Source organism: Pongo pygmaeus, chromosome 3 (assembly GCF_028885625.2).
Source record: "Pongo pygmaeus isolate AG05252 chromosome 3, NHGRI_mPonPyg2-v2.0_pri, whole genome shotgun sequence".
Taxonomy (NCBI): Eukaryota; Metazoa; Chordata; class Mammalia; order Primates; family Hominidae; genus Pongo; species Pongo pygmaeus.
In genome coordinates this window covers 16,658,655-16,675,206 of record NC_072376.2, presented here as the reverse complement: position 1 = coordinate 16,675,206, position 16,552 = coordinate 16,658,655, and the positions used below count along the sequence as shown (strand labels likewise).

The window sequence follows — 16,552 nt, the reverse complement described above, 5'->3', positions numbered from 1 at the left end:
GAAAAATTGTTATTTGGCAAAAAAACTTCTGAATTTAATAAAGAAATGGCAATACCTGGTACGTACAGTAATTCAAAATCTTTTCACTAAGCACCAAATAGGATAGTTCTCAATCTTCTCAAGAACCTCTTTGAAAGAATGCCTAAAACCTAATCAGTTTACTTAGGTTTTTAATCAAGAAATACAAAGCTGCCAATCAGAGTTTCTAATTACCATGAGATGACCAGGTTAGCAACCTTGAGGTCATACCATATGACCTTTTAAAGGCTTTGTTTAACCTATACATCGTAACTGAGGGGATTTGTTGATGTCAGGCTGGTAATCAGAGATCCATGTGCCAGATACCATATACACACACAACAAAAAGAAACAGACTATATGGTCCTTATATATTTAAGAAGAATGTCTAATTCTCATGGGTGTACAATTAGTGAGGGGCAGAGAGACAGATACAAAGCACTAACCCACCAGGGAGAACCTAGCAAGGGCAGCAGAAGAGATCAAAGTACTGTGCCCTGGGGATGCAACTGAATAGGTGCTGGGAGGCTTCAGGGACCAGGCACATGAGTGGATGTCAGTCCATGTGGCAAGGGGCCTTCAAGGCTGAAGAAAACAAAATGAGTCAAGGCACAGAACCACAGGAGTACTGCCAATCAGAAGACAGTGAAGCATTTGTTCTGGGTAAACGGATGTGATCTAATAAGAGACCATAAAACTCAGAAAACCTTACCCAATGAGAGCCAGAAATCTCCATTTCTTAACAGCAACTCAACAGGGAATCTGAGGCTGCCTACAAAACTAACGAGAGCAAAATATCCTCCCAAAGGCAGGGCGCCACATACTCTTTGTGGAGGCTCAGTAGCCAATGATCACCCTGCAGCCCCTCCTCACCCCCACCACGACACTCTAGTCCCTTGGAGTCAAATCCACTGGCAACAACCTTACTTAAGGGAAAATGTTTCCCCTCCCAAAATGTAAAACAAAAATGATACACACAAACAAAACTCAAAACAGAAAGAGACAATCAGAGCAAGATTTAGCCCCTCATAGCTCTCCTATGCCCCCACTGTCATGCTACTGAAAACAGTGTCTGCCCCATTAAACAGATTCATTACTGCATAATGTAATGAATGTTAGCGTATCACTGCTCCCACTATATCCTTTTCTGTCAAAAAAAAAAAAAAGCAAACAAACACCACATAAAATATAAACATACCCCAAATAGAAGTCAGCATCAACCTAAGGATCCTACTGTAAGATTACTACACTAACCCAGGACAGTTCCGTCCTCTTCCAACCTATTTACAAAAAAATCCTCATTCTGAGAGCTCTGGAAACATTACAAATATTGTATTAGATTCCTCTTCTTGAGGTAGTTCAAAGTCTTAAAACAGAGCAAATTTACATACTTTTCTGCACACCACTGAGGGGTAATTATCATAAGGCCTACGACTAAAACTCCCATCTCCTGATTCTCAGGCTACTATACTCTTTTCCTTCGGATCAAACTACAGGAAACACACATAAAAAGATGAAAAGTCATGCAAAAATTTAAAAACAAGCAAAGCTACCATAAAAAAGAATCTGTGTCATCACATTCACAGTCTAAACTTTGCTAAAGACAAAAAAAAAAAAAAATACTTACTTGGTTTATCCAAGCTACAGACATGTTATAAAGTACTCAAGAAATTAACAGCTTATAAAAATAGTGGAAAATTTTTCAATGGGAGCATAAAACTAAAATGAACTCATTATCTGGAAAAGAGTTCTTCCAAAATGTCAAGTCCACAGGAAGGGATGTGTGGCCAACCTCATGCACCAGCCCACTCACAGGCCAACTGCCTCTGCCCTTTGCTCACGTTGGCTTCAGAGGTGCAGGGATGTTGGCAGATGCCTGCTCCAGGTAGGCCAAGGAGCCCTGAGGGATGTCGGCGGGCTTTTTGTGCTGCACGTTGATGTCCTCCAGCACCTGCTGCCAATGCCTCAGCTTTGTCAAGTGCTTTTGGACTAGCGCATCTTTCCGCTGTAATTCATTCCTTAGTTCCGACACATCCTGCAGATGAAAGCAATGGAGTAAGTCAGAGCAAACGCAGGAAAAACACATACGGTTCTGGTTAGTTAAGAGGCTAACAATTCAAAACAGAGAACCCATTAAACCATATTAAGCCCATTACTCTGCTTGGCCCCATTATTTGATTAACCCAAATGACAGATTCTAACCTAAGTTTTTATGGGGTTTTTTTGTTTGTTTGTTTGTTTTGAGACGAAGTCTTGCTCTGTCACCCAGGCTAGAGTGCAGTGGTGTGGTCTTGCCTCACTGCAGCCTCTACCTCCCAGGTTCAAGTGATTCTCCTGCCTCAACCTCCTGAGTAGCTGGGATCACAGGCACATGCCACCACACCCAGCTAATTTTTATATTTTTAGTAGAGAGGTGGTTTTGCCATGTTGGCCAGGCTAATCTCGAACTCCTGACCTCAAGTTATCCACCTGCCTCAGCCTCCCAAAGTGCTGGGATTACAGGTGTAAGCCACCACACCCGGCCCATGTTTATTTTTCTTATAGAAAGTAATATGCAAGTTACAAAATTCAAAAGGCAGCCAAAAAGAAATCAGATTGATAGGGTTTGGCTGTGTCCCCACCCAATCTCATCTTGAATTGTAACTCCTACAATTCCCATGTGTTGAGGGAGCAACCTGGTGAGAGGTAATTGAATCATGGGGGCAAGTCTTTCCCATGCTGTTCTCCTGGTAGTGAATAAATCTCACGAGATCTGATGGTTTTAAAAATGGGAGTTTCCTTGCACAAACTCTCTTCTCTTGTCTGCCGCCATGTGAGATGTGTCTTTCACCTTCTGCCATGATTGTGAGGCCTCCCCAGCCACGTCGAACTGTAAGTCCATTAAACCTTTTTCTTTTGTGAATTGCCCAGTCTCAGATATGTCTTTATCAGCAGTGTGAAAACAGACTAATACAGAGACTCTATCCCATCCTGGTCCCCAGCCATCCAGTACCTCTCTCCAAAGGCTACTGCTGAGAACCTAAAACACTGAAAATCTGAAACATTTGTTAACAACTGTTTACAAAAAAATCCACACCACTGATCTATCACTTCAGATTATGAACTGTTAAAATTACATTTTCAAGAGCTTTTTAAGAACAACAGCATCACATCCTTTACTAACAACCCAGTCTTGGACATACCTGCACTGTTATTCAAGTATTCACATCAGGAAATGATCTGACATGATAAACTGTAAGAATAGCTACCCCCAACAGCTGGTATCATGAATGAAAAGACTTTTTGATTAATTGGGACTTCAAAAATTGCCCCCAACCAATAATCTCAATTCAGTGTTTCTCACTGAGGGCATCGCTGGCTTTTTGGGCAGGACGATTCTTCACTTTTCCACATCGCATGGGGCAGGTCCTGGCCCAACCCATTCAATGCCATTAAAGCTTCCCAAGTCATCATGGCAACCCCAACTCATTTCCAAATGCCCCAGATTAGAACAACTGAGATCAACGAAATCCTGAGTTTCCAGGAGCCTGGGTCGAACATTACGTTTTGATTCCTTGGATTCCTGTGTGCAAGGCAATGGGTAAGGCAACTGGGGACACAGATCTCAGTTTTTGTCCAGAACAAGCCTATATATGTTAGTGGCTTTTTATCCTTTTTTCACATGGCCGAATCTTTTAAGAAAAATCTTTCCTGAGGGCCAATGTATGATACAAGTCACATCAGAGCTGTTCTGTCTGACACTCTGCTTTCAGACCCCACTCCTTGGCTTTACTTCTTGTTCGGGTTGTCCCAAACATGGATGACCAGCCACATTTCACACTGACCTATAAAGCCTGAATGAAACTCGCAGGAAACGGGTACATCTCATTTAAAGCATAAAAGGAATCCTGGCACCACTTAGTTCTTCCTATAGAGCTGAGGAGAAAATTGAGTTCATACCTCTTTGATAACTTGCTCTGGTTTCTGGACAGATAACTGCAATCTTTTTTGTAAGAAAAAACATTCTGTCTGTCTTGCAATATCCAGAAACTTCTGGATACACTGATCAACACCTTAAAAAAAAAAAAAAAGCACCAAAATTATTAAAATAAGAAAAACAATAGACTCATTTATCTCCCTCATAAATGAATAATCAGAATGTAAAAACAAAGCCTTCTCATGGACAACTCAGGGATTTTAATCTTGGCCACAGCAGTAATAATAACCCCCCACTTCTCATGTGTTAACCAACATTAAACAGCAGATAATTTGTGCTTTTTTCTCAGGTTAAAAAAAAAGAGAGAGAGACCTTAATACAGCATAAAAGCCATGAGATCTTTTTTAAAAAGACAATGCAGCTGGGCATGGTGGCTCAAGCCTGTAATCACAGCACTCTGGGAGGCCGAGGTGGGCGGATCATGAGGTCAGGAGATTGAGCCCATCCTGGCCAACATGGTGAAACCCCGTCTCTATTAAAAATACAAAAATTAGCTGGGTGTGGTGGCACACGCCTGTAATCCAGCTACTCAAGAGGCTGCGGCAGAAGAATCGCTTGAACCAGGGAGTCAAAGGTTGCAGTGAGCCGAGATCGCGCCACTGCACTCCAGACTGGTGACAGAGCAAGACTCCGTCTCAAAAAAAAAAAGACAAGGCAGAGGCCAAGCATGGTGGCTCACACCTGTAATCCCAGCACTTTGGGAGGCTGAGGCAGTAAGATTGCTTGAGCCTAGGAGTTCAAGACCAGCCTGGGCAATACAGCAAGATCCCATCTCCACAAAAAAATAAAATAAAAAAAATTAGCCAAATGTGGTGGCTCACACTGTGGTCCCAGCTACTGGGGGGCTGAAATGGGAGGATTGCTTCAGACCAGGAGGCAGAGGTTGCAGTGAGCAGAGATCGTGCCACTGCACTCTTTTCTTAAAAGGGAAAGCAAGAACTCTGTCTCCAAAAAAAGACAATGCAGAGATCCAGCAATTAGCAACATAATTTCCAGTTAAAATGGCACATATAAGGCCGGGCGCGGTGGCTCACGCCTGTAATCCCAACACCTTGGGAGGCTGAGGCGGGTGGATCACCAGAGGTCAGGAGTTCGAGACCAGCCTGATCAACATGGCGAAACTAAAATACAAAAATACAAAATTAGCTGAGTATGGAAGTGCATGCCTGTAGTCCCAGCTACTCGGGAGGCTGAGACAGGAGAATTGCCTGAACCCGTGAGGTGGTGGTTGCAGTGAGCACTCCAGCCTGGGTGACAAAAGTGAAACTCCGTCTCAAAAAAAAAAAAAACATGTAAAATACGGTACGAAGAAATCAGAAGCTCTGGTTACCTTTGGGGACAGAACTTGGGGAATAAAAAGAAGCACAGGAGACTTTTCTCTGTAAGACCTATTCCAAAAATAATAAAATTTTTTTTAAAAAGCAGTACACACTATTGGTCTTCTTCTTTACCTAGTACTAATACGAAAAGTTCATTATAAATGATTCGTTATGGGTGATACAAGACGTCAATTAATAAACTGAACCAACAATCAGAAGCTCATAGAGATTATGTGCACACATTTTAGTCCCTGAAATGTTCTCTTAGGATAAAAGCAGGACTGAAACACATGAAGTACAAAATTAGCAACTAGGAAATATTGCTGAAGCCAAGAACATTGTGTACACAGAGGGAATGCTTACCGGTTCGAATTTCTTCCTGATCGGTGCCATTGACATAGTCCTGACTCACCAGAGACGCAAAGCAAGCCTGTGTAATCACAACATAGGAAAGAAAAAAATGTCATTCACACATCAAAAATCTCACTCCAGAGGAAGAAATAGCTTCTCCTGAAGTCATCTGATGAGGTGGCAGCATCTGTGTTTGCACATGAGATGGCAAGACATCATGCCAATGGAAACATGTGGTAAACTGAGTTTACCAATTAATTAGGCCTATGGAGGAAGCGCCAGGCAAATGAGCCGGCACCACATCTGGTCTCTGTCCTACCACGTGCCCCTTCCCCATATCTTACTCCACACCAGGCCCAGACACTCTTCCAGCCCCACTGTGGTCTCTTGCTGGTGCTTACACAACTCACATCACCACCCATTCAGGACTCAGGCCAATCTTCGCCCCCTCAGAGACCAGCCGGTCTACCCTTTCTAAACTGTGCCCCTCCTGCTCATGCTCCACACCCAAGCACAGTTTTATTGTTTTTCACATAATTAACTGACATCATATCCATTATTTTAATCCATTATTATTTGTCCCCTACTAGCAGGTGAGAATTTTGTCTGTCTTATTCACCACTCTCCTCCTAGTGCCTGGCACACTGCCTTGGCACAAGGGAAGTGTTTAATAACACATATTACTGACTGACTGGACGGCCTAAGAGGACAAGGTTGGTGTCACATGGATAATCAAGTCCCAGAGAGAGTTATCTCTAAAGGGCACCTATACAGATGCAAATGTGAATCAGCCAAGGAGTTCGGTGCACAAGCAACTCTAAGGAAATGAACCAAAGCAGGCCCACTGCAGGAAGTGGGCAGGGAGATTGGGGAGGCACAGAAAGAGAACAGCATGGCAGCTGGAAGAGCAGGAGTTAGAAAGGAAGCCTCAAACACAGGAAAGCAGAGCTCTGCCAGCAATCAGCAAACTACACTTGGTGTGAGGCAGACAGATCTGAGCTCAAATTTAGAACATTAGCTACATGGGAGGGCCCTTCGACAAAAATTCTGCCTGCCTGCAGCTCCCGCACCTGACTTACAGAGAAAGTAAATCAGTAAAACAGATTGCCCATTCTTGGGATTACTCTGAACGATGACTCCTGGCCAGGCACGGTGGCTCACACCTGTAATCCCAACACTTTTGGGAGGCTGAGGCAGGCGGATCACAAGGTCAGGAGATCAAGACCATCCTAACTAAGACGGTGAAACCCCGTCTCTAATAAAATACAAAAAATTAGCCAGGCATGGTGGCACGTGCCTGTAGTCCCAGCTACTACTCGGGAGGCTGAGGCAGGAGAATCGCTTGAACCTGGGAGACAGAGATTGCAGTAAGCCAAGATCGCAGCACTGCACTGCAGCCTGGGTGACAGGGATGTGGGTAGGATGTACTTCCTTTGTGAGACCTATGGCTACTGGAAAACATCCCATCAAGAGGCCAACCAGTCACAAACTGGCCAAAAGAGCTGGGCCAGCTCCCCAGAGCCAGGAGGCGTACCAGACAGGGTGGCAGGAAATCTCAAGAATTTTACTCTCCTCCACCCGCTTAAGAAAAAAATTCGGGGTCAGACATGGTGGCTCACGCCTGTAATCAACACTTTTGGAGACCAAGATGGGTGGATCGCTTCAGCCCAGGAGTTCAAGACCAGCATGGGCAATGTGGTGAAACCCTGTCTCTACAAAAACAAAAATCAGTCAGGCGTAGTGGTGCGCACTTGTAATCCCAGCCACTTGGAAGGCTGAGGCAAGAGGACCACTTGAGCCCAGAAAGTGGAGGTTGCAGTGACCCAACATCGTGCCATTGCACTCTGGCCTGGGTGACAGAGTGAGACTCTGTCTCAAAAAAAAAAAAGAAAGAAAGAAAAGAAAAAAAAGATACACAGGCCTTTATAAACAGTTGGACAGCTGTATTAAGAAGAAAATGTGTGGTAGTCTAGAAAGAGAATAAACTTTTTTTTTTTTTTTGAGACACAGTCTCACTCTGTTGCCCAGGCTAGAGTGTAGTGGCATGATCTTGGCTCACTGCAACCTCTGCCTCCCAGGTTTCAGTGATTCTCCTGCCTCAGCCTCCCAAGTAGCTGGGATTAAGGCGTGTGCCACCATAGACCACTAATTTTTGTATTTTTAGTTAGAGATGGGGTTTCACCATGTTGGCCAGGATGGTCTCGAACTCCTGACCTCAAGTGATCCAGCCACCTTGGCCTCCCAAAGTGCTGGGATTACAGGTGTGAGCCACGGCATCTGCCTAGAAAGAGAACAGCTTTTTAAAAGCATGGCTAAAACAGAGCCTTTGCCTGGAAAGTAAGTGCTAGTCCTCATTTCCACAAACCCAACGGCTGGCTTTGAGCAAGTAACTTGCCCTCACTGAGCCTCAGTTTCTCTACCCATGAATGGAGGAAATGGAACTAGATGGTCTCCAACGTTCCCTCCAAAATCAAGAGTTGCATCAGCTCAATAAATTCCTTCCATCAAAGAGCATGTGCTGAGCAGCTAGAATGAGCAGACAGAGACCTCAAGGGGTGGCACCCCAATAGGAATGAGAAGCAGGTAAGCAGGTTCTGCTATGTGCCACTGGAGGCTGTGAAAATTGAGGTCCACACAGAACACAAGGAAGGAAACCGGAAAAGTTCCAAAGAAAATGTGACCTTTGAATTGAATCTTGAGACAAGACTAGACAGATCGTGATCACCCAGCAGCAGAGAGAGGATCCAGTTTGCACCTCTCTCACTCCCCTTCACCTGGCTAAGTCAAAATGCTTCTTTGGCTTTCCTGCTCTCTGGGAAGCCTTCTTCGATGTACACACCTGTATGTGCTCCCACAGTATCCTAGGTTTCTTCTATCAGAGCAGCGATCCTACAACAAGGCAACTGCCTGCCATTTATCATAAGCTTCCTGAAGGCAGGGACTGGTTTTCTCTGTATTCTCTGTAAGGATAATCGAGTCCCAGAGGGAGTTCTCTCTCAAGGGCACCTACAGACATATATGTGAATTGGGCAAGGAGTTCTGTGCACAGGCAACTACACTACAGGCTCCACACTACAGGTTCCTTCAATGTCTGACAAATATTCATCTAGCACTTGCTATCTACTACCACTGTATTAGCACTACGAGATACACAATGTGAGGAGTAGGGGTACAAAACAGGTAGTCTCTAACTTCATGGAGCCTGGTTTAATGGTAAGTATTAAAAAGAAGGCCAGGGAAGGGTCCACTGAGGAAGTGATGCAATGAGCTGAGGAGGGGCCTGGAAGCCCAAAGAGAAAACAAATGGTATACGTGGGAAAGTCTTGTGTGGCTGAAGTAAGGAAACGAGTCTGAAGGAGAGAACTCAACATGCAAAGCCTGGGAGACCACACTAAACATCTTCATCTTATCTCAAGAGCAACAAGCAGCCACTGTACGTTTTTAAGCAGCAGGGTGCTGGGAGTCAACTTTGGCTAAGACTTGTACAGTGCCAGGCTAAGACTTGTACAGTGCCTTGTACAGTGCCAGTCTTTCAGCAAGTGCCCATGACTGAGAGCCAGCTCCCCTCAAGCACAATGCTAGATGCTGTTCTAAAGTTCATCAGACCCTTCCTTTACCACTTAGCACCACCACCACCTCCTCCTCCTCCTCCTCCTCCTCTACCTCCACCACCACCACCACCTCCTCCACCTCCTCCTCCTCCTCCTCCACCTCCTCCACCACCACCACCTCCTCCTCCTCCTCCTCCTCCTCCTCCTCCACCACCACCACCACCACCACCTCCACCTCCCCCCCTCCCTCCATCTCTGTCCTTCAAATCATTTATTTCTGGCTAGGTGCGGTGGCTCACGCCTGTAATCCCAGCACTTTGGGAGGCCCAGGCGGGTGGATCACGAGGTCAGGAGTTCGAGACCAGCCTGGCCAAGATGGTGAAACCCCGTCTCTACTAAAAATAAAAAAATTAGCATGGTGGCAGGTGCCTGTAATCCCAGCAACTCGGGAGGCTGAGGCAGGAGAATCGCTTGAACCCGGGAGGCGGAGGTTGTAGTGAGCTGAAATTGCACCACTGCACTCCAGCCTGGGCGAGTGAGAGAGACTCCATCTCAAATCATTTATTTCTAAATCTCTGTACATCCGTGTGGTAAAAGCATTTTGTCCATGCAGTCTGAGTAATATAATCGCTTACAAATTATATTCATGTACCACTGTGCTATCAGATACAATACAAAAGTCACAAAATTGGGACATTTATTCATATTTTATTTTATTTTTTAAGACGGAGTCTAGCTTGTCACCCACGCTGGAGTGTAATGGCGCGATCTCGGCTCACTGCAACCTCCGCCTCCCGGGTTCAAACGATTCTCCTGCCTCAGCCTCTCGAGTAGCTGGGATTACAGGCGCACGCCACCACGCCTGGCTAATTTTTGTATTTTTAGTAGAGTCGGGGTTTCCCATGTTGGTCAAGCTAGTCTCGAACTCCTGACCTCGTGATCTGCCCGCCTCAGCCTCCCAAAGTGCTGGGATTACAGGCGTGAGCCACGGCGCCCGGCAAAATTGGGATTTAAAATGTGGAAAAGTTAACTCCAATTTGAAGTTATATTACTTTATTACTACACAGGAATAGCTCATCTTCCACTTTAAAGACCACGGGAAATCACCAGAGCACTTATTTTCAGCTGTCTATCTTCCCTCAATACACAGTTCACCTTTCTTGCTACAAGGTAAACTCCTTGGGCAGAACTGAGATTGGGTCATCTGTGCCTCCCTCCCTCCCTAACCTCCAGCATTCCTCTTTCCTCAGCCCCTAGTACCACGCTGCGCCTGGTAACTTAAATAAGTCAATTTCCGCTCTTAAGAGTCCCTTTACTTTAGGATCGTTTAAGGGTGAAGCCCAGCGGAAAGCATACAGGACACAGCAGTGAAACTCTGAGCTCCGAAAAGGCTTGAGCCTCTTACTAAACATGCAGGGATGCAAGAAACGGTGCTCAGGGATGAGACCAAGGACCGGCTGGGAATCTGGAAGGGTTCCAAGTTTGGGGTTTAGGCAAACTTCGGGTCCACGTTTCCAGAAACGTCAAGTTTACGCGCCTCCGCCAGCAGACCTGAATTGAATACGGGCCACGGGGAAGCCTAAAGCAAGTGATTTACTTTCTTTAAGCCTCAGTTTCCCCATTTGTAAATTAGTTGCTCGGATCCCTGGAGGAGATACGCGTACGCGCAGTTCGTGTTTCAGAAAAAAGGAAAGGCTGGGGACAAAGACTTATATTACCTCGAAAGATGACTCCAACTCGTCCACCAAAGTGCTGCTGGAAGGTCTAGGAGCGCCTGGAGCTGCCTGAAGAAGCGAAGCTTGGCCCGGAAGGCCCGGCGGGGCCTGAGGGGGCCCAGGGGGCTGCCCAGAAAACATACCCCCTAGCGGAGCCGCCATGTCTGGAGTGGCGCAAGAGAGATCTACTGCGCCTGCGCGGAAGCCGGCTCAGAAGGTCACGAGTCTGGTGCGGTGGGTGTGGTCACGTGACAGGACCGCGCGATTGGAGGGTTCTGTTGCGCCCCTGGAAGGACGATTTTTGATTCTTCTGTTTTCTTGTCTATCGCAAAACAGAGTTTACATGTATTTTCCTTTTTTCTTAGCTTAAGAATTGAAGACTTTGGCCGGATTAGACCTGGTTGTGTGGAGAGGAGAATTAATAACTACAGTGGAGCGAGCCCTTCCGCGAGGGTCAGGATACTACTATGCTAGTCCCGACTCTGCCCCAAATGCCTGGAGAGACTTTGGCTAAGTCACTTTTTCTTTCCCCGAGCTGTTTACCGTTGGTAAAAGGAGAGAGTCTCCCACTCACTCCACAAACATTTGTTGAGTCATTGGTGATAGCGGGAACAAGACAGGCAAAGTTCTTCCTGAATTCTGGTCGGAGATGGATAACGGAAACAACTTTGTTGAGGTTCCCAATGTGCCCGGCACTGTTCTCTTTAGATATTTATGGTTACATCAGAGAGAAAGTCACTATGCTAACCTTTTTTTTTCTTTCTTTTCTTTTTTCTCAGGGTCTCGCTCTGTCGCCCAGGCTGGAGTGCAGTGTCATGATCAGGGCTCGACCTCCCGGGCTCAAACAATCCCCCCACTTCAGCCACCCAAGTAGCTAGGACCACAGGTGCGTGCCGTCGCCGGGCTTTTTTTTTTTTTTCCCCCCCAGTTGAGTCAGGTGTTCTACTGAGCTCAAGTGATTTTACCGCCGCGGCCTCCCAAAGTGTTGGGAATACAGGCATGAGCCAACGCGCCAGGCTGCTAATCTTTTTTTTTTTTTTTTTTTTTTGAGACGGAGTCTCGCTTTGTCGCCCAGGCTGGAGTGCAGTGGCGCGATCTTGGCTCACTGCAAGCTCAGCCTCCCGGGTTCACGCCATTCTCCTGCCTCAGCCTCCCAAGTCTGGGACTGCAGGCGCCCGCCACCACGCCCGGCTAATTTTTTGTATATTTAGTAAAGACGGGGTTTCACCGTGTTAGCCAGGATGGTCTCGATCTCCGGACCTCGTGATCCGCCCGCCTCCGCCTCCCAAAGTGCTGAGATTACAGGCGTGAGCCACCGCGCCCGGCACCAGGCTGCTAATCTTTTAATAACCTGCTTTTAACATTTGCTTATCTCCCTTTTTTTTTTTTTTTTTGGTGACGGAGTCTCGCTCTGTCGCCCAGGCTGGAATGCAGTGGCGCGATCTCGGCTCACTGAAACCTCCGCCTCCCGGGTTCAAGCAATTCTCCTGCCTCAGCCTCCCGAGTAGCTGGGACTACAGGCGCCCACCACCACGCTCGGCTAGTTTTTCTGTATTTTAGTAGCGCCAGGGTTTCACCTTGTTGCCCAGGCTGGTCTCGAATTCCTGAGCTCAGACAATCCGCCCGCCTCGGTCTCCCAAAGTGCTAGGATTACAGGCGTGAGCTACCGCGCCCAGCCTTCTTATTTATCTCTTTAGAAACCAAATAACTTTTTTCCATTATATCTGATTTTACAGTTATCACCCAGCACATTTGCTGAGCCCTCCATTTCCCAGGCACTATTTAATGATCTGGAGGTTATAGCAATCACCCCAAATCTCTGGAAGGCGAGAGACACATAAATACATAGCAATATTGTGTAGAGAGAAGAGCTGGGAAGGAAAATGAAACCCAGTAAGGGGATGGCTAGTGAGAGGGGTGTTCTTTGAGATAAGTGATTGGAGGAGGCCTCTCCAAGGAGATCTGGACTGCAGTGACTGGCATGAAAATTTAACTAGGAGTGCTTTCTACAGCGAGGGATCCCTGAAGAAGAAGCCTGCCTGGGATGTTTAAGGAACCACAGGAAGCTCAGTGCTAGAGGAGTGAGCCAGGGCAGAAATGTTCAGAGAAAAAGCAGGAGCTTCCCTTTGCCAGTCAGGCTCAGATCAAGTCATCTTCCCAGCCTCAGTTTCACTTAGATCCCCACTCCTAAGTACTTGCCCCTGTTTAATTTTCTTCACAGCATTTATGTAATCTGAAATTATCTTGTTCATTTCTTCATAACTAAATCACCTACCCTCCTCCTCCTCCTCTCTCTGTCATACACATGCCAACTAGAAAATAAGTTCCATACATCAGATCCTGCCCATCTTATTCACCTGTATCCCCGGAATCTAGAATGGTGCCTGGCATAGATAGACATAATAAATATGTGATGACTGAAAGAACCAGAAGAGACTGCCAGGAGGAAACAAGTCTACTCCAGCAGTTTTCAGACAGTTTTGGTCTCAAGACACCTTTATACTCCTAAAAATTATTGAGGATCCCAAAGTTTTTGTTTATGTGGGTTAAGTCTGCTAATATTTATCTGATAAATTAAAACTGAGAATTTTAGGCTGGGGGCAGTGGCTCACGATTGTAATCCCAGCACTTCGGGAGGCCAAGGCAGCCGGATCACGAGATCAGGAGATCAAGACCATCCTGGCTAACACGGTGAAACCCCATCTCTACTACAAATACAAAAAATTAGCCGGGCGTGGTGGTGGGCGCCTGTAGTCCCAGCTACTTGGGAGGCTGAGGCAGGAGAATGGCGTGAACCCAGGAGGCAGAGCTTGCAGTGAGCCGAGATCGTGCCACTACACTCCAGCCTGGTTGAGAGCGAGACTCCATCTCAAAAAAAAACTGAGAATTTAAAGAATCAATTCATTAAAAAATAATAAATTCATTACATGTTAACAAAAACAATCTTTATTAAAACTAATACTCTATTTTCTAAAATAAGGAATAAGTAAAAATTATGGCATCATTTTACTTTTTTGCAAGTCTCTTTATATATATATATATATATTTTGAGACAGGGTCTTACTCTGTCGCCCAGGCTGCAGTGCAGTTTCACAATTACAGCTCACTGTAACTTCTGCCTCCCAGGCTCCAGCAATTCTCCCAACCAGCCTCCCAGGTAGCTGGAACTACAGGCATGTGCCACCACACCTGGCTAATTTTTTGTAGAGATGGGGTCTTGCCATGTTGCCCAGGCTGGTCTCGAACTCCTGGGCTCAAGCAATCCACCTACCTCAGCCTCCCAAAGTGCTGGAATTACAGGAGTGAGCCACTGTGCCCAGCCTTTCAAGTCTCATTAATATCCAGTTTACCTAACTTCAATGTAAATTTCCTGAGAGCATGGTCAGTGGTATTTCTCTTGCAGTCCTCCTAGAGTACTGCACAAAAAAGCACTAACATTTTTTGGATTTTGCTGAAATCACTTCATTTATAAGATGAGGGAACACTGCCTTAGAAAAATTACTAAGAACAAGATAATCTATGTAGAGGTTTAATACAGTGCCTCGCATAGACTAAGTTGCTAAGGAGTGACACTATGTAACTCCTATTTTTAATTTTTAGAGATAAGGTCTCACTATGTTCTCCAGGCTAGTCTTGAGCTCCTGGCCTCAAGTGATCCTCCCACCTTGGCCTCCCAAAATTCTGAGATTACAGGCATGAACCACTGGGCCCGGCCTGATTTATGTTTTAAAATAATCCTTCTAGTCATACAGATAACAGGAAAACAAGTGGAGAAGGCAGGGAGACCAGTGAAAGAGAGTAATCTAGGAGTGCAGAGAGGATGGTGACTTGTACCAGGGCAGTTGAGAGAGCAGTGGTGAGACTTGGGTCAAATAAACATGATTTGTTTAACAACCAACTGGTTGGGAATGGAATGTTAGTATGATTTGAATGTAACTTTTTTTGTTTTGAGAGGGAGTCACACCTTGTCACCCAGGTTGGTATTGGAGTGCAGTGGTGCAGTGTTGGCTCACTACAACCTCTGCCTCCCGGGTTCAAGTGATTTCTCCTGCCTCAGCCTCCCAAGTAGCTGCGACTACAGGCACATGCCACCACACCCGGCTAGTTTTTGTATTTTTAGGAGAGACAGGGTTCATGAAGTTCCTGGCAGCTAGATGCACATTCAGTGACAACTATTAAATTTCATCTCAGCCAGGCACGGTGGCTCACATCTGTAATCCCAGCAGTTTGGGAGGCCTGTATGGGTGGATCACTTGAGGCCAGGAGTTCAAGACCAGCCTGGGCAACATGGCAAAACCCGTCTCTACTAAAAATACAGAAACTAGCTGGGCGTGGTGGTGTGCACTTATAGTCCCAGCTACCTGGGAGGCTGAGGCATGAGAATCGCTTGAACCCGGGAGGCAGAGGTTACAGTCAGTTGAGATCACACTACTGCACTCCAGCCTGGGAGACAGAATGAGACTGTCTCAAAAAAAAAAAAAAAAAATTTCATCTCAACCAGATTAGGTAAGCCACATGAAACCAGGGCCTGTGCTATGCTTCTTGTATACCACACACTAGTAAACACAAGAGTTCCATTGTTCCTTTATCCATAAAAAGCCTTTGACAGAAGCCTTCTATCAAAGCCTGACTGAGGCTCTGTATCACCCAGAATAAATCTGTTTTCAGTTTCCTTCATAAGCCTGTAATTCCAACCCTCTAATTCCATCTTTCCTGCTGAAGTGACTTCTCAACATTAATAACCAGGGAAACCTGTGTTTGCTCACTACACTCACCGGGTTTTAATTCCAATAAATACCACAAACAAGCATGCCCATTTCCATTCCCTCTATAAACCAGTTTAGATATACAATATTTTTGCATGTCAAATTTCTTAAATGTTAAAATTAACAGTAACAAAGAGCTTTTCCTGTCAAACATTTTCAAAGTTAAAAAAAGGGCACACATCCCATTGATGGATTAATTTGATTCATAGGATACAAAAGTAAAAAAGAGGAGAGCTTTGTTCTAAGTCTGCACCAATGGAATTATGTTGATTGGTTATAGTTTCAGGAGGTGAGCAGTTTTACCCGTTGACAGTCCCCCCCTTTTTTTTTTTAAGAGATGGAGTCTTGGTTTGTTGCCCCAGCTAGAGTGCAGTGGCTCATAGCTCACTCATAGATCACTGCAGCCTCAAACTCCTGGGCTCAAGCAATCCTCCTGCCCCAGCCTTCTGAGTAGCTGGGACTACCGTTGCACCACCACAACACCCAGTTTATTTAAAATTTTATTTATTTATTTATTTATTTATTTTTTGAGACAGAGTCTCACTGTTGCCAGGCTGGAGTGCCGTGGCATGATCTTGGCTCACTGCAACCTCCGCCTCCAGCGATTCTCCTGCCTCAGCCTCCCGAGTAGCTGGGATTACAGGCATATGCCACCATGCCCAGCTAATTTTTGTATTTTTAGTAAAGACAGAGTTTCACCATATTGGCCAGGATGGTCTCGATCTCCTGACCTCATGATCCACCCTCCTCAGTCTCCCAAAGTGCTGGGATTACAGGCGTGAGCCACTGCACCCGGCCTTAAAAAATTTTTTATAGAGACAGGGTCTTACTATGTTGCCCAGGCTAGTCTCAAACT

The 16,552-nt window shown here is 45.7% G+C and overlaps 1 protein-coding gene across 1 annotated transcript; it reads right to left on the bottom strand.

The window, feature by feature from the left end:
* Nucleotides 1–9: 9 nt before the first annotated feature.
* Nucleotides 10–11,399, bottom strand: MED28 (mediator complex subunit 28). Its single transcript, XM_054485832.2, has 4 exons — nt 10,934–11,399; nt 5,677–5,743; nt 3,958–4,070; nt 10–2,053 (listed from the first exon to the last, which is right to left on the bottom strand). Exons 1-4 carry the CDS (start codon nt 11,090–11,092, stop codon nt 1,856–1,858), a joined length of 537 nt encoding a protein of 178 aa, XP_054341807.1. The 5' UTR covers nt 11,093–11,399; the 3' UTR covers nt 10–1,855.
* Nucleotides 11,400–16,552: the final 5,153 nt, after the last annotated feature.